Genomic DNA, 18,612 nt, shown 5'->3' with positions numbered 1-18,612 from the left:
ATACAGATTCCTTTGAGCCGGAGCAACAGCAAACAGGGAGACTTGGGAAACATATACATTCAGCAGTTATTTATAGATATTCAGATGCATATATCCTACATACAATAGTCATGTGTTTACTTACAGTCATGTGAAAATAAGTACATCCCATGGAAATTATTGTTTATTTATATATATATATATATATATATATATATATATATATATATATATATATATATATATATATATATATATATATATGTATATGTATATATATATATATATTTGGACAAGCAAACATTTGATCATCTTTGAAACAGTGCCTATTAATGAAGTTGATATACTTGAACAAAACCACAAGGAAAATAAGTATTTTTAATCATTTATTCAGCAGAAATATCAATAGATGTGATATTCTTCTGTGGAAAAAGTAAGTACACCCTTGGCCTCAGAAGCTAATATTGCCTCCTTCAGCCCATTTCAAATCCCCCCACATTTCAAGGGGATTTAAATCCGGGCTTTGACAAGGCCATTACATAACCCTCCATTTCTTCTTTTTGAGCCATTCCTTGTTGGATTTACTAGTGTGCTTAAGATCATTATCTTGTTGAAAGGTCCACTTTCGGTTCAACTTCAACGTTTGGACAGATGGTCTTATGTTATCTTCAAGCACTCTTTGATATGATGCAGAATTCATAGTTGAATCAATGAATGCAAACTGTCCAGTCCCTGAGGCAGTGAAGCAACCCCAAACCATAACATTACCACTACCGTGCTTCACAGTTGGTATGAGGTGCTTCTCCTGAAAAGCTGTCTTTGGTCTGCACCAAACATGTCTGCTGTTACTGTGGCCAAACAACTTTACCTTTGATTCCTCTGACTACAGCACATTATTCCAAAAGGCCTGGTCTTTGCCTATATGCTCAGTGGTAAACTGTAGTCTTGCAAAGGCTTTTTCCTGACACGCCTCACATGCAGGTCAAATTTGTGCAATCTCCTTCTGATTATAGAAGCATGCACGTTGACACCAACAGTTGCAAGACTTACTAGCAGATCCTGTGATGAAATTTTGGGGTTTTTGAGACTTCTTTTTCCATCAGACGGTATGCTCTTGGGCTGAATTTACTGGGATGACAGGCCATGGACAAATTGGCAGTAGTAGTGAAATCTTATTTGAAATAATCTACAAAAATAATTCGGAGATCTTTTTAAATTCCTTGCCAGACTCCTAGGAATCCGCAATCTTTTTTTCTGAAGGCCTTACAGAACTCTTTAGATTTTGGCATGATGACCCTACACACCTCAATAACAAAGGGAACACCAGACACTAGATATGAGATGGGTATAAATCTCTCTAAATAGAGATTTCACCCACACACCCTAAGCAGGTTCAAATCACTGGCACCCAATCTTTCACACCTGATTAAAATTTTTATGGATTTGAAGGTGTGATAAATGTAAGCGTGCACTTACTTTTTCCAAGTGACTGATCTGTTTTCTGTTTATTTAAATTGTGAAAATTACTACAAAATCTCAATTTTATGTGTCATTTGATAGAATGTGTCAACTTTATTAATAGTCAGTTTCATGTTTGTCCAAATATGTCAAAAAACAATTAATTTCGAAAGGGTGTACTTATTTTTTCATGACTGTAATGTGCTCATTATCTTTATTAAGAATGTTACAACAACACTAGTGGCATGTTGATATGTGGAGAGATTATATATGTATACACAGTCAGGAGCCATGTGTATTAAATGTATTAATTTGCTTTTTATTCTTTTTTTTTTTTTTTTCAGATAGATCACATAGAACACAGCCTTAGACAATAGCAGTTGAGCTTATCCATACAATTGTATGCCTCGTTTCTTTTGCCCAGCGTATGGTGGATCCCTCTGTGTGTGACTGTGTGTATGTGTGTTCAGGACAGGATTTGGTGAAACGGTAGAAGGATGTTTTTTTGTTTGTTTTTTAAAACATGGGTTTAATTCAATTACACATTGAAGCGGCAGACTTTGATGGCCAAAAATACCCCTGGTCTGACTAATGCAGCGATCAATCCCTCTCCATGCCTAGCTTGTGTAATTAGACAATAATGAGGGCGCAACTGCATTATGCTGGATCTCCAGCTATGTGTTGACCTCAGCAACTTATACTCCATTAGACAGCAAATAGCTCGCAAGGCCAGGGTAATAAACCATGCATTCCACCTCAGTGGGAGACCTGAACAGGCTTTGCACGAGACACCTCAGGATGGTCTTTCTGTGCCACCAAGATTGGATTTAGGATGAAAAAAAAATTACATGTTTAGGTCAAATTTAGGTCGTGGAGTAATTTAGGGCACACACAGACACACACTTGCTCACAGAATGGCAACCACTAGTACACCACACACGCACATCTTTGCAAGCCGTGAAAAATGAGCAAACTCGGAGTGAATAGAGAGAGTTGGGGGAAAAAAAAGAAACACCCCAAACAAACGGAGACAAATGACAAACAGAAAAGTTATTTCTATCTGTCTGGCTTTGGGTTAAAGCGCACATAAGATCATCCGCATCTCTTGAATGTTTTGTTCTCTTAAATGAAAGGGAGCGCACGGCGTCGCACTACACTGATGAGTGCACAGGAAGAGAGAAGACGCTCGTGTCAGATGCCGCTTCGAGCTCTGAGCGCAAGCCGGCGTGCTGCCTTTCATTATTTGTTGAGGTTATGTTGAGGGTGTCAAAAATATCATGCTCGTCACTGTGTTTGGGCAAGAAAAAAAAAACTCAATTAGAAACCAACATAAAGTTTCTTTTTCTCTCTGACACCAAACTTATATCTCTTCACCTGGGTATAGATAAACCTGCTGCAAAACAGGGAGAGAAGAAGAAAAAACAAGAAAAAAAGTGAGCTTTCTTGGTGGATAAATAAATATATAAAGCAATAAATAGGTGAATAGTTCTGTCTGTCATGTCTGTGTGAAAATAAAGGATAATAGGAGGCTTTTTTAAATACTGCAGTAGTGTTTAACTTGTTCCTCAGGTGACTACATCAGGTGTCATAACTAGTCAGTCATGGGCTCTTTTAGGTCCTGAGGTGTGTAAAAATTCACTCGAGTACACAGTCGAGACGAAACGAGTACACATTGCATTTTAGGAATGGAGAGATGGGAGATGAGTACTCATTCTCTGTTCATAATACGGACCAGCACCACTTAAGAAATAAAACCAGTCCATATTGGATCAGCTATCTCCTTCTACAGCCGTTTGTTTGTTAGGAAAAAAAAAAAAGTTTTCACTCCACATATTTACAGTAGCGTCAGAGTTCTCCTGAATGAATTTTTTTTTTTTCCTCATTTGTTGTTTACAAAGAGAAGCTACGGTGAATGCTTGAACTACAGACCTGACATTAATTCATCATTTGAATTCTGTCTCTACTGCTACAATGAAGCTCCAGACAGATTTAAAAAAAAGAAAAGCGAGAAAAAAACAGATCAAATCAAAGAGAAAAATGGATGCTCGGTTATCAAGTTTCACACAATCAAAGACGAAATATGAAGCCGGTATGAATTGTGAGGAAGTTTGTAGGAATTGTGATAGGCTCAAGATAATGAAAACATACATATACGAAGCAAATACACAGCCTTCTCAAAAGTCCTTATATATAAAATAAGATACCACATTCTCAAGAATCCCCCGTCCTCTTTGTACTCAAGTGCACTACAGTATATGAGCTTTCTGAGTGAGTAAGGCAGTATCACAGAACGTTAGCCAGGGACTCCACGCTGCGTTATGAATGGCAGGCTTAGATTTGAGGAAAAACAGAGAGAGAGAGAGAGAGAGAGAGAGAGAGAGAGAGAGAGAGAGAGAGAGAGAAGACAAAAAGAAAAATCCAAATGCAAGAAATTGTCACAATTAAAAAATAGCTGCCCTGAAAGTTTCAGCATTGCAAAAAAGGTCATCAAACTGTAGTTGTATGTCATATGTGTTTTGTCTCATTTTGATAGAAATGTGCTGGCTGAACAAGCTCTTATTGACCGAGTTAAAGCGAAGGAGTTTGCCCGAACACGCGCGTGTAAAAAAACAAAACAAAAAAAGCCCCGCTAGCGTGCCCAGATGTACGGTAGCTGGCTCGCTCAGTAAGAGCACGGACAGAGAAAGGACGGCGAAGAAAACAAAACCCAACAGCAAAAGGAAACTCACAGAGTTTGACGGCTACTAAGGCAACAGTTGCCAAATACAATATAAGCCCATATATATTGCAACACAACTATATATTAATTTAATAAAATACACAATATAGCTCTTGTACACGTAACAATTTGGCTCATATGCACAGAGATTGCAGGGAAAAAAAATCAATAAAAATATGTAATTTCGATGTAAACACATTAATTGGATACATTTTGCACATTAAAATGATATTGTGAAGAAGTGACAAATGTGAAGGGACATTTCCTTTTTTTTTTTCTCTCTTTTACACCATTCGTTTTCTTTGAATTCAAACCAGTGTCCTTTGGAGTGTAATAAATATCATTAACTGCGTTTTCAGCATCAGTACACTTTTCTTTTTCCTGATTTCCACTTTTTAAATTTTTTTAGAAAAGGTATAAATATTTTTGTTAATATCTGGACACTATACATAAGATCATATATGTATATATGTATATATATATATATATGTATATATATATTATCTATATATTTATATAGATTTTTTTTTCACAGTCGAGGAAATAAGTCCCTAATATACATAATTATGATTGCCTTAATTTTAATGTAGGACGAGTGGAAGGTCACCTTAAAAGAAGTGACAAGTAGAAGACAGGTGAAGACAGTGTTCACACAAAGGACCAATGAGGAAAAGAGTAACAGTTTCACCAATCTGGAATGTTCCATATACACACATATATATGGGAGGAGGAACACAGCTTACACATATGATTAGAAATGGCGAGTGAAGAAATGGTAACATTTCTTAATTAAGCACCCCCGTTACCACCCCTCCCCCTCCCCAGAGATCAGAGATAATCAGAGATTATTTAGTATTTCATACAATGATATTACAAAGTCAGAAAAGAGAAGAGTGTGGTTCGGTCTTGATGAGAGTCAACCGCATTTGGAGTGTTCTACATTTCAGTTGCGATTGTCAGAATCAACCTTTTCTTGCGGTTTGTGGCGTTCTGAGTCAGAAAGAAAAGTTTAGAGCTGGTGGGCACTTGAAGAAAAAAGCTTGCTAAGAAGCCAGAAACAGCAACTTCTGAAACTCCCTAAGAATCCCCTTCCCCAAAACACAACATGGCGTCCAGAAAACCTGGCTTTTTTTCTTTTATTTTTTGAGACAGTTTGTCAAAAGTACTTTTCTGTCCTAATTTGCCAAACCTCATGAGCACCTCACTCTTTGAGAGTGTTTCAAAGCTCACAGACTCTCGCCCTCTCTAACTGTTTGTCTTCTATTTTTTCATCACCGTATTAGTCTGTTCACTTCCTAACCACTGTAGCCTCGTTGCCTCGGCAGTCCTGCAGAAGTTTATCGATGTCTCTGACCACCTGCTCAGCGTCCATGCCTCCTCGGCTTGGCTCTCCTCCGTGCTCCAGTGCTCCGTCTGGCTCATTAGCTGTTTCCTGGCTGATGCGTGAACGTGCCTCCAACAGCACTTTGGCTACAGGATCCGAGGCGGCAAGTGCGCAGTATCCCTGATCTCTACTCTGCTTTCCAGGAGAAGTGTAAAGTCCGTTGGGCCCTTCGTAGTGGCTGGTGCTGGGATTGACCTCGGCGCCGTCTGCAACACCTTTGGTTCCCTTGGTAGGGCTGCACGAGGCTGAGGGCACTTCCTGGAGCAGTGGGCTGAGAGCACGCTTGCCCTTGAGGTAGGGCTTGACGTTGGCCACCAGGACAGCATGTTCACGCCGCTCTTTGCCAAAAGTACAGAAGGTCTTCTTGCCACTGGGGTTGCCCGTTGCCTCATAGCTTTCTGGCTCAGTGGCCACTGCCTCCATTCCTGCAGGTACGAAAAGGTTTGTGCGGTAGTCAAGACCCTCAGCCTGCGCCATACCTGGTGCTGGGAACTGGGGCATCCAGCAGCGGTCCGAGTGACCCAGGACCCGGCACTCATCAGTGCAGTTCACGCAGTCCTCTTCTGCAGAGAGGGAAACAGATAGACAATTTAGTCAAAACTAAAACATTTCTTTTTCAGATATGTTTATGATTGTTCCAAAACCAAAGTGATTCAAGTCAAGTAGTAAGCATACTGTATTTCAAATAAAAAACTGACAAAAATGGTGTCTTTGAAAAGTAAATCAAAGACCCAGAGTTAGTACAGATCAACTAAGGTTGGCCAATGCTGGTCTCACATTGCCTTACCATTGCCTCAAGCTTTCTATGAAAGCCTGCTTTTGAACATGCTTGGACTGATGTTCGTAAGAAAAAAAAAAAAAAAAAAAAAGATTAATAAAGAGAGACCTGTAAGTCCCACCATCTTGGGTATCATCACCCATAATGGTGTATTATTTTACCATAATACTACTATTGCCTGAGTTATTTCCTTTCAGAGGTAGCTAAACAAACAAGCCTAGCTACCATTTTCTTGTTGCTGTGAGTATGTTTAAATGGCCAGCATTGAATTTCATTGCTCTGCTCAGATTGCTTGGTTATTTCATTATAATAAAGTATGCTACAGCATTTGAGAAGATGAGAAATGTTGAGCACATAATAGAAGCTGGAAATGAGATACTATGTGTGTGAGCAACATACAGTTGCTTTGATCACTTTATTTTCTGTTCTTCTGGACTGATTCACTAGGCTGAATCACACAACAAACTTTCAACAAGCTTAATCAATGGAAATCAATGTTGAAGAAGGCTGACAGGTCCCAATACTGTAGGTCAACACTATAAAACTATAAAGTCCAGTGGTTAAGACACTGGACGTTCGTGAGTTCAAATCCCAGCACTGCTAAGCTGCTACTTGTGGGCCATTGAGTAAGGCCCTTAACCCTCAACTGCTGTTGTATAAATGAGATAAATTTAAGTTGCTCTGGATAAGGGTGTCTGCCAAATGCCCTAAATGTAAAACGTAACGTACTTTATACACTAGGGATCCACAGAGCCCTCTTTTTTCAATATTGTATTTTTTGGGTACTCTGAGTATCTGTCATATCTGATACTGATCACATACTAACATCTTAATACTCAAGCTGAATCTGCAAGTCTCTGTTGCCGAATTATGCATCAGACAGGCTGTGTCCTGTGTAGTGTCAGTCAATGGAGTCTTGCAAGCCAGTCCTCTAGCTTTCCCTAGAGAGTCTGGCAGGTTTCAACACTGAAAGTGGTTACAGGTAAAGGCCATTTGAATGAAACAGCAATTGACCAGCCACATACCTTTCCTGGAGCCTGTCAGAAACCTCAGGAGAGATCACATTTACACACCACTGATTTCTTAAAACAAGACTCTGTGATAACTTTTGAAGATCTTAAGCATCTTTCAATTGTTTATCAATCCAGACTACTCCAAATCCATACATTTTCTGTACTCCGAGCACAAGGCAGGGGACACCCTGGAAGGGATGCCAAGCTATCAGAGGGCACGACCACACACTTTGGATATGGCAGTCAGCCTACAACGCATGTCTTTGTACTGGGGGAGGAAACCGGAGTACTTGGAGGAAGCCCCCGAAGCACTGCGAGAACAAGCTGGTTGAGTGAGTGTTTCAATGAGCATGATCAAGACGATGGCAGTGAAGACTCCATCTTCTCTTCCTTTCTCTCTCATCCCCCCTCTCTCCACCCCCCAGCAACATAGCAAAACAACAACAGTTCTGTTTTGGCAAAAAATATCTAGTGCTGCTATCATAAATTTATGTCACTGGGCTTTGAAGCTCTCCCATGGCAGCCCTTGTATCTTTTCAGCCAAGTGCCTAGCGCTGCATGCCACAAAGTGTGTGTGTGTGTGTGTGTGTGTGTGTGTGTGTGTGTGTGTGTGTGTGTGTGTGTGTGTGTGTGTGTGTGTGTGTGTGTGTGTGTGTGTGTGTGTGTGTGTGTGTGTGTGTGTGTGTGTGTGTGTGTGTGCACGCCTCTTTCATCTTCATTCTGGATTACTATTGGTTTGGGTTTTTTGATGGCGTGTAAAGTGGGTCCAGGAATTGTAAATTGGTGGGAGAGAGAGGAGGGCCACACACACACACATACACACACACACACACACACACACACACACAAATAAGGGCCTAGCAAGTCCTAGTGCAAAAGAAAGGCAGAGACTGAAAGAAACTGAGGGATGGACAGGTGCTGTCCTGTGAATATTCAAGTTCAAAGGGATGAGGTATGGCTCTGCTTCTGAAATTCAGTGTGTGTGTGTGTGTGTGTGTGTGTGTGTGTATGTAAGAGTAAGAGTCAACATGAAGCAGGGCCTGCTGCTCTGTGCACTGATTTATGGCTTACATACAACACCTCATGTATATTTATTATTCTGAAGTTTCAGTTTTACAGAAGTTAAGCATGGTGGGAAGAACAGGAAGACTTAATCTAGTATGTAGTAATTATTAATAAATAATATAGTACCAAAGCACTACCAGTCCTTCTATGGCTCCTTGCATCTACAGTGCATAGATGATCAAAAATACCATATTAAAATATCTCTTGATATCTTGTTTCCCTTTAGTTTGATTGTGTGAAATAAATAAAATAAAGAACACAAAGGGATATCCTCCTAAATGTGTTTAATAGCACTAATAACCATTTCTATTCTAAAGTGTCTGGGGCCAAACAATGCCTTCTACATTTGCTTTTTGGGCTCCCAAAGGTGCTTGTTATACATAGCAGTTTTCCCTCATTTTTACTCATTTAATACAGGGAGGGTGATTTGCACCTGGCTTACATCACTTTATGTTCTGAGCTTTAGCACCAGGATAAGCCATGTATATCTGGTTTAAACATTTTTGTCCGATTCTTAAGTAAGTAAGAGATGTAAAGATGTAAGAGAAAAACTGAAGATTTCAGGAAAACTAGTGAACCCCAGAGTGTGCTCCTTGGAAATGGCTCTACCATCTATATGCTGCGTATGTGTATTATATATATGATATACATATACATACATATATAAACCTGGCCATAGTTCAGGGCTCTAGTGTTTTGTTTTGTTTTTAACATGAAACTGTGACATTTGCAGTAGATGCTCCAATGTGGTTTGTTTTGTCATACATGCATTTATACATGCATTTATTCAAATTATTTACCAGAAGGCATTTTATCAAGAAAGTAAAGAGTTTTTACAGACTTTCAGAGTTTTTATTTATCCACTCTGGTCTAGTTAGTGAAGTGCTCTAAAACAGAATGTGTTAAGATGATTGGACAGAGAAGTATGCATTTATTCTTGGCTTCAAGTTCAAAACGGATGTCACATAGTTAGTGTTAATGTGAAGTACCAGTGTGAAGCACGGCTACTTCAAATTGATGTATCTTTTAAAATTTATAGCCATGAATGAATCGATAACGGTAAAAGAGTTAAGCATGTCGTCGCCATTCAGTCATTCAAGATGTGGCCTTGTGTCTCCTGACAGGAACAAAATGCACTCTTTGATTTTGTATTTAACTTAATGCAATTTTGCCAAATAAAGCTTAAAAAAGGGTTTACATTTAATTATCACCGCTCAGTGTAAACCCAATGATAAAATGCAAATTTCCTGTTCAATCTTCTACAACTCAGATGGAAGAGAAGGTTGCCCACTAATCGTAGGGTTTGCGGTTTGATTCCTGGCCCACATGACTCCACATGCCAAAGTGTCCTTGGGCAAGACACTGAACCCCAAGTTGCTCCTAATTGCAGGCTAGCGCCTTGCATGGTGGCTCTGCTACCACTGATGTGTGTGAGTGTGTGTGTATCTGAATGAGACATAAAGTAAACACTTTGTAGAACTACTAAGGTTAAAAGGTGCTGTATAAGTGCAGATCATTTACCATTTAACCATGATACATAAAAACAAACCACTTTTTAGTATTTGTGGCTACTGATCTGACATCACACATGGGACTACCTGATCATCAGTAAAATGAATAAAAATGTCTACACTAAACTAATTAAAAACCATATTGCTATCACAAGATGTAATGTAAATGTAAATGATATGTGTTAGAAGCAGCCACAACAGCACACACAAAGACATTTTTTTTTAGGAATGAGAGGAGCTGATGTGATTGGATATCACAGGAGCACACTTCACTGTGCCTCTTTTTAAAAATACACCTCTCTTCTTTAGCAATGCTCATAAAAAGCCAAAAAATTCAAAAAAATTAAATAATTTGTGATCGTATGCCTTTTTTTTGCATGAAATGAAAATAAGGCTCAGTGCTGTACGCACCTTCAAAAAAAAAATTCGGAACAAAAATGATTACCTCTCCAATTTAAAACGATATAATATATAAGACTGCATTTTATAGAGCACTTACTGAGGCAAAAATAGCAGCATTTACCTTTTTCACAGCATAGACACTGTTTCCTTTTTCATCAGATACTCAGTGAAAATAAATGATCAACCTTTGACCTTATAATCATCATTAATCATATTTTAAATGGCTCCGTCATATCAATGAAAAAGGCCAATGGTGCGATGAAAAATGATCATTGCTCTCTCTGGCTCCTGAGTCGCTATTGTTTTTGATTTCACTGCATGTGGCCAACCGATGCCTTTCCCTGCTCTCTCTCTCTCTCTCTCTCTCTCTCTCTCTCTCTCTCTCTCTCTCTCTCTCTCTCTCTCTCTCTCTCTCTCTCTCTCTCTCTCTGTGTGTGTGTGTGTGTGTGTGTGTGTGCGTGCGTGTGTTTAGGGATTCAGGTAACCTTGGAAAAAAAAGTTTTTCAGATTCATCAAAGCACTGCTTCCCAACAGAGTGTATAAAAAGTTAACGCCAGATTGTAGCTACTTACGACAATGTCAGAGTGTAGGCTGATGAAACACAAACACACTTAAGATCAAGGTGACTGACAGAGCATGTGAACCCATTAACCCCAAACGGCGGGAGTGTTTTTGTCCGTGTCTGAGCAGTCTTGTGTGTGTGAGGGGCCTGTGAGAGGGGTGGGGGGGGGGGGGGGGTGGGGGGTTGTATGGGGTGTGAAGAGTCAGCAGACTCACTTTGAGCCTAGGGGAGAACTCTTCTAGATGGGGAGATGACAGAGCGAGGTTTGGTGGTGGAAAAAACCTATAAGAGTATTTGGAGACATTTGAGATGCAGTACACTTTATTGAAGAGAAAAGATGGGGTGGCTGGTCTCCAGTGTGAAAACACACACACACACACACACACACACACACACACACACACACACACACACACACACACACACACAGGATTTCACTGTGTTGTATTTATTTTCATGAAGCACTGCATGGTTGGCTGCATGTGGGTGTATATGTTAGGGCTGTCAGAACAAATTTCACTGTTCACAGTGCTCAAAAGCTATTGCAATTTTTTTTATTCAAAGGTTTAGTATTCTTTATTTAACCTTTAGGCGCATAACATTTACCGGAACATGCATTTCTACACTTGCTTGACCTCTGTGCCACTTCCAGTAGGTAATGGCTATGAATAAATGCATGTCATATATAACATACATTACTGTCACGCATTTCAATGTATTGTTTGTATCATTCTTTAAAAATAAAAATAAACAAATAATAATTTTGTTTATTGATTTTATGTAAAAATGTGAAAACAACAACTGTTGTTTGTGTAGGAAAAGGATTTGTATTTTTACTATATTGTTTTATTCCAACAAGTAAACAAGCCAAAAACTATAAGGCACAATCAAGAGAAACCAAAGGAATATTAATATCAAGGTTTTTTTTTTTTTTTTTTTTTTTCCCCATGAAAAATTTAACAGTCACTTACAGAAATCGATTTTTTTCTGCATTGATGATCCTGTCACCTGAGAAATGGAAAATCTAGCTAAATATCAGAACAACAAAAATATTCCTGTGAGTTAATAAATAAATATAATAAACAGTCTGTATAGGATTTCGCGGAGTTTCTTTTGAGTTGCTGCAGCCAAAAATGCTTGATTTTGCTGCGCAGTTTTTCAAAATTGAGAGTTTTTCTGCTTTTTCTGTGGAAAACTACTTGAATTGGCGAGACTGCAATTGTACGAAATTGTTTTGTCTTTCGCAGTGATGTTTGTTGGTAAATAAGACCTTTTAGCTGTACTCATGATTCGAAGAGGGCGTGATTTCGCCCAAATCTGCAAAAAATCTGCGGTAATTTTGAAAAATTGCAAGCTCCTCTGAATATGGCAGAGTTTGCTTGATTTTGCGTTCATTTCTGCGGTTGCGAAATTCTGGAGGGAATGAATATGCAACATTATTATGTTTAGGATAAAATTATGATACTGTCTTCTCTTGTGTTTCAGAAGGCAGTGCAATCTTTTACCTTTTGTAGCATGTTGTAGCACTACCGCTAGCATTCACATGAGCAATGCAACATAAAATGATATGAAAATGAATAAACTAAAACATTCCAACGTTAAATCCATAGGCCGTTTGTAAAAGACTTAGACACTCCAATTATATGTACAAGTGCCAAGATTATTATGGTGAGATCATCTGAACCAAATATAGTGTGCAGAGTCATGGCTCCAAGAGTACAACATAATCTGGACTTGAAGGGAATATGACTTCTTGGGACTGATTGCTCATTCAGCGAGGGGCATATTAAGGCATAAATAATCCATGGCTGACACATCTCTACGCAGCCAGTCAAGAGGAACTGAACCACCTATAGATTATGCATGTCTGGGTGGAGAAAGTGACCTTGAATCCTTAACAACATGGCACGTGATGCAAACGGAAGCTGGATAGAAATCAGGAAGCCGAGTGTGGAAATCAGGAAGCGGCCACACAGGCACAGACACACATGCACACGCATGCATGGTTATTGGCGTTTTTGGATCCACTTAATTAAAGCTTTAAACCTGCTATTCCTGTGCTTTCCTGACTATCCACACACAAATCTATATATTGATCGGATGAAGAGCCCTCATTTCTGTGACACTATATATGACCAGCAGGATCAACATGCATTATCTCCCTCAGCTGCAAGGCCAGGTATTTCCTATCAACTCCACAATTACTAGCATTGATGGGGGGGGGCACCTTGCTGTCAAGGCACACTGTGGTCTCTTATTGGAAATCGCACTGCTAGGATTCACCTCTGGCCATTTATCAGGCTAAAGATGTGTACGGCAAATCTCATCACACTCTGTGCCCGAGAATGTCTGTAGGCAGAGAAGTGATCTGAGAAGGCCACCAGTTTTATGAGACTTGTAATAACACAACATCACATCATGGTAATGCTATCAGTACTAAGGCACTGAATGTGATGCTATGCTGGGAAGGTTTGCGAGTGTAAGCCCCACCCCCCACCACACCCCCAGTCTACTGGTCAAGAGTAACGGCTGTCATTGCCAGATTTTATTTTATTTTATTTTTTAGATATTAATAATACTGTAGAATAATGTAATACAGTACATTTTTTATAGTGGTATTAACACCTGCATATTCTTTAATAATAATAATAATTCCTTAGATTTATATAGGGCTTTTCTAGGCACACAAAGCACTTTACATTGTATGGGGGGGGGGATCTCTTCAACCATCCAGTATGTAGCTTCTTCAGTGTCGGTTTTCCCCTTTCCCATTCTAGATCTTTCCGTCTTTCTCTCAGGAAAATGGGGACGCATGAACTATTTTTTTTATTACAGACAGCAGGAGAGAGACTGCAAGTTATAGAGACTGCGGGAGGGGAAAGCAGTGCAAGGAGTAGCTGAGGCTCTAGTGTATTCCTAATGCTCAGACTGGGTGCATTAAGGGCTCTTGCCAAATCTTTTATTAGCATCCCTATTTTTCAGGCCCGCTGTGTACACGCTCTCGCCAAGCTGATCCCACAGCAACGTTAGCGGCTTGCTGCTTCGCCTAGCCCACAACCGCAGACACCTTCCAACCTCACTCTTTCTCTCACTGGCTCTCTGTCACTCTATATATGTCTCTCTCTTTCTCTCTCTCTCTGTCTCTCAGTCATCAAATCAGACAGACAATGTTAAAGGAAAAGGACAACAACACCAAAAAAAACCTGAGGTGAGTCTATATATATATATATATATATATATATATATATATATATATATATATATATATATATATATATATATATATATATATATTATTGTAAGTTAATTAAGCAATAAATAATCAAGCCGAATATGAAACTGTAACATACTGTGCTTGCTGGAGATGTAATGAGTAATGTAAGGTAAGGTAGGGCTGGGCGATATGACAAAAATATTAATATCACAATACTTGAGGACATTCTACGCTATACAGTGCGTATCATGATATATGAATTAGGTAACAAACTGTCTGCAAAACTGTAATCAAACAAACAAAACAAACAAACAAACAAAAAAAAACGTTAATCTGTCCTTGATGGTACTTTTCTTTAATGCAAAGACTTTGACTTTTTTATTTTATTTTATTTTTTTACAAATCAATGTCAACAATTCAGTACCATTTAATCTGTAATTATTAAAAACATAAAAGAAAAATACAACACCATACCAACAATATCTCAGAAAAATGTATCATGTAATAATTTATTATGATATCGATATTATACCAATATACCAGCCAGCCCTAAAGAAAGGTCTCTCAAATCCAAAGCTTGGTGAGCAAGAAGGAGAAATAGGGTAAGGCATGGGAAAGTAAAGTCAGAGAAAAAGAAGAAAGAATGAATGAAGATAAAAAAAGACAGTGGGAAAGCGCAAGAGATGATGAAAAGATAGGTTTCTGTTGTTTACAGTGTGGAGGTGCAATTTAATTAACGAACTGTTCAGTCATTTTATTTTGGTGGTAACTATAAACTCAAAAGCTGTGAAAATTACATATATGTTTTCAACTTGACTGGAAACTTGACACGAAACACAGTATAAACACAGTCTGTATATGAATGGTATGATTTAAGCTAGCTTAATTCTAGAAAAAATGTGGGGACAAGAAGAAAAATCAGTAATACTGTACACGTGAAAGATAGATATATGCCTTCCATTTTTAGTGCTAACTTAAGGATGCTGCTGATATTCCTTGTTAACTGCACACAATGAGAATTTACTGTAATATCTGAATTGCATCAATATGCTTCTATTCCTATCACACAACTGTCGCACAGACTTTGCAAGAATTGAAAGCTTTTTGCTACAGTTTTAAAAGCTCACCTGAGAAGAGAAAGACAGGTAAACGCATGTAGACCTCTGTGAATACACTTTCCTAGTCACAAATTAAAATATTCGTCTTTGCACAGCCAGAGTAACACACACACGATTTGCAGAGCCTTTCATGAAAGACGGCTGCATGCCACAAAGTGTGTGTGTGCTTGTGTGCACGCGCGTGCATGTACGTGTGTGTGCGTACGTGTATGTCCCCACCCCTTTCATCTTCATTCTGGATTATTATTGGTTTGGGATTTTTGATGGTGTGTAAAATGGGTCCAGGAATTGTAAATTGGGAAGAGAGAGGAGGGCCACACACACACACACACACACACACACACACACACATGATGTGCAGAAAATTTCATGAAAGACAGCGTGATTTCCCTAAATGTCACCCATGTGTCAGACACAGTGCACTGTGCACTGGCACGTTTTATTACCAAGCAACAAGATTTATGACTTGACATCTGTACAGCAAGAAGGGCCAGAGAAATTACTCATATTTACTATAAAGCTGAATCTTTGAGCATAAGCTAAGGGCAAAACAGAGGCACAGGATGGATTAGAGAATTTTCAAGGCCATTTCAGTGACTCTGGACTGGATATTGTGTTATGTAGTGGGCGGTATTCTGGAAGAAATGTAACACAGGTTGAATATTGGAGGACTAGGACAAAAAAAAAAAAGAGGCTTTCACAACACGATAAATATGGGCAACATTATTTCTAGCTACTTTTACTTGTAGCTACTTTTTGGGTCCTTAAGTCGTCATTCATGAAAAACACAATGGCTGTGTCCGAATATCCCTACTACGCTGAGATTCTGCAGTATGGAAGCAGTGGACACTGCGCTATCACATAAGGCAGCGGGACTGGTGTGGAGGGGCTATAGAAATCAAAAATGGCGGAAGGCAGTGTGTCGGCTGTTTTGAAGTTGTTGGTCACATGACAGTGCCAACTTGGTGGATGTAGTAAGTCTGGATTGTATTCATGCTACACACTTATATCTACCAGTAAGTACTGTATCAATGGCCGAGCAGTAGGTACTGTCACAGTATGCGATTTTGAACGCAGCCAATGAGACAAGTAAATAAACATTGTAACATTCTGACCATATTAGAATGCATACAAAGCAAATTCCGTGTCCTCTTATGTCTGTTATCCATGTATTTGTAAACGGATGGAAATATTAAAAATACCTAACTCAAAATTACAAATGTGACTTTTTAGCCTATTGTAGTGCTAGTCACAATACTGCTTCTGTGTACTACTGGTGTGCAGAGTGTGTTCAGACAGTTTCAAGTACGTTTTCTGCATTGTGTCTTGTGCAAACAACAGTGGAAGACGTGCCGGTTCTCTCTATCAAAAAGTAGTTACTTTGCTGAGATGACTACTTGATCTGCACTCCCTGTCAACAAACAATTAAAAAAAATGGCTATGGGTCTCTCATTTATGACATGCAAGATGTATTGACTTACATTTATCCACTTGAGGGTTAAGGGCCCAACAGTGGCAGCTTGGCTGTGCTGGGATTAGAACTCATGACCATTTGTCCAATATCTTAACCACTGATCAACCACATGATAGAGACACAAAGGGAAACACTGGAGTTGGTGGAGAAAGTGTGTAGAATTGGTTTAGAATGATGTATACGGACCTTTAATAGAATATTAAGAAGAAAAAAACCCCAAGCTGATTCAGCTGACTCATCTCACAAAACATAATTCCTAAACCATTAAATATGTATTGAGCAGTTAGTAATAGACCCAGTGGAGCTTATTTAAAATTTTAAACTACTCTCAAAACATACAGTGCATCTTATGTTCAGTCTTAATTATCAGTAATATTTAATGAACAAAGTTTAACGAATTAATAATAAATTATGTTACAATATGTTGTTTTCTGGATATTGTTAATACTGTTGTCATGGTTATGCCGAAATCGGTGCTGTTCAACATCACCCATCAGCCGGATGTCACATGACCCTTTCACATGTCTCACCAAACACTCACACCTGTGTCTCGTCTCACCCTCATTAGCATCCCTATGTAAATTCTAGTGATTTTGTTGTTTCTGGTCTGTTGTGTATGCCACAGCTTAGTTCTTAGTCTTTGTGTTTTTGCCTTGTATCCATTGTTTATTTTCATAATCCTTGTTTTAATGGATTTGTTGTTTGCTTTGTACTTTATTTCAATAAATCTGCACTTGCATCTGCCTTCGCCTCTGTAACGTGATAATTGTGATTTTTCTTATGTGTGATTTAAATAAAATTTTAGTCCTTTTAATATTTAAAATTGGATTGGACTTTGAATACATCAAAAATTTTATTTAGTTTTTTTTATTTACTTAATGCAACACTAATGTTTTGCTGGCCATTATACTGTGATTGTGTATCAAAGGGATGTCATGATATTTTCATCCTATCGCCCACACCAACGCCCAAAATTCAGCTTCGGGTTCAATGCATACTTCACCTTGTTACTCTCACTTCAAACAAAATGTAAGCAATATTTAAGTATAACTTGATTTTCTACATTCATTTGCATCATTTATTCAAGGGCATTAAGTTTCCTGTTGGAAAAATGTTGTCTTTTTAATACTGTTCCACTTGTTCGACTCGAACAGAATGTCAGAGATAATGATGACCTTGTAAAGGGAGAATTGCAGTGGAAGAGCCTGCTATAGATTGGCACTTGTGGAAAAATGGGCACGGTGCAGCATGGCAGCTCTGCAGGGTAGTGGGCTGCTAGCTGGGTATCTGTGTCGCATCTTGTACCATGGCACAGCATGACTAGCGAAGCATCAGAGCACTAGCACCTGTGGCCTGGCAGGCTGCAGCGCAGCTGGTAGGAGTGTGTGTAAGAGGTGGTAGGGGTTGAGTGGGCATTTGGAGAAGAAGGATCTCTGAGTGACAGAGAGGAGGAGAAAAGAAGAGAGAGAAAAAAGATGATGAGATGCTACATAAGGCAGTTTCTTTAGGCCTCAGTGACAGACTTCCATAGCACCTGGGGGAATCTGCACTCTGTGTGTGTGTGTGTGTGTGTGTGTGTGTGTGTGAGAGAGAGAGAGAGAGAGAGAGAGAGAGAGAGAGAGAAGCTATGTGTGCAACAGGATCTGTCTGCAGATCACACCATGGAAAACGTGTCATATATGGAAATGAGAGCAACTGTAAATGAGTGTAGTTGAAATTCCACAGATGGGAATGAGGGTCTTTAACTATGCAAGTCTTCAAGTAGGTCATAGACAATCATATGTGCGGATGTACTTTCACAGATTTTGTTCGACACAATTTCTGAAGGTACTTGCAAGTGACAGTCACAGATTTTTAGTTCAGTTCATAATTTCTAATGCTAACCCTGAGGGATAAAAAAAAAAGTATGGCTTGGTCTGAACAGCTACCATCTAC

At 39.0% G+C, this 18,612-nt stretch overlaps 1 protein-coding gene across 1 annotated transcript in view; it reads right to left on the bottom strand.

Moving 5' to 3' along the window:
• Positions 1-4,220: 4,220 nt before the first annotated feature.
• The window catches only part of pcdh17 (protocadherin 17), a 72,625-nt gene continuing 58,233 nt past the window's right edge, over positions 4,221-18,612 (bottom strand). The window contains exon 5 of the mRNA XM_017478789.3: positions 4,221-6,103. Coding sequence (XP_017334278.1) covers positions 5,445-6,103 — 659 coding nt within the window. The 3' untranslated portion in view covers positions 4,221-5,444. The remainder of the gene's footprint in view (positions 6,104-18,612) is intronic.

Source organism: Ictalurus punctatus, chromosome 10, assembly GCF_001660625.3.
Source record: "Ictalurus punctatus breed USDA103 chromosome 10, Coco_2.0, whole genome shotgun sequence".
Taxonomy (NCBI): Eukaryota; Metazoa; Chordata; class Actinopteri; order Siluriformes; family Ictaluridae; genus Ictalurus; species Ictalurus punctatus.
The sequence above is the reverse complement of the archived record's forward strand: the minus strand, read 5'-3'. Positions and strand labels throughout refer to the sequence as shown.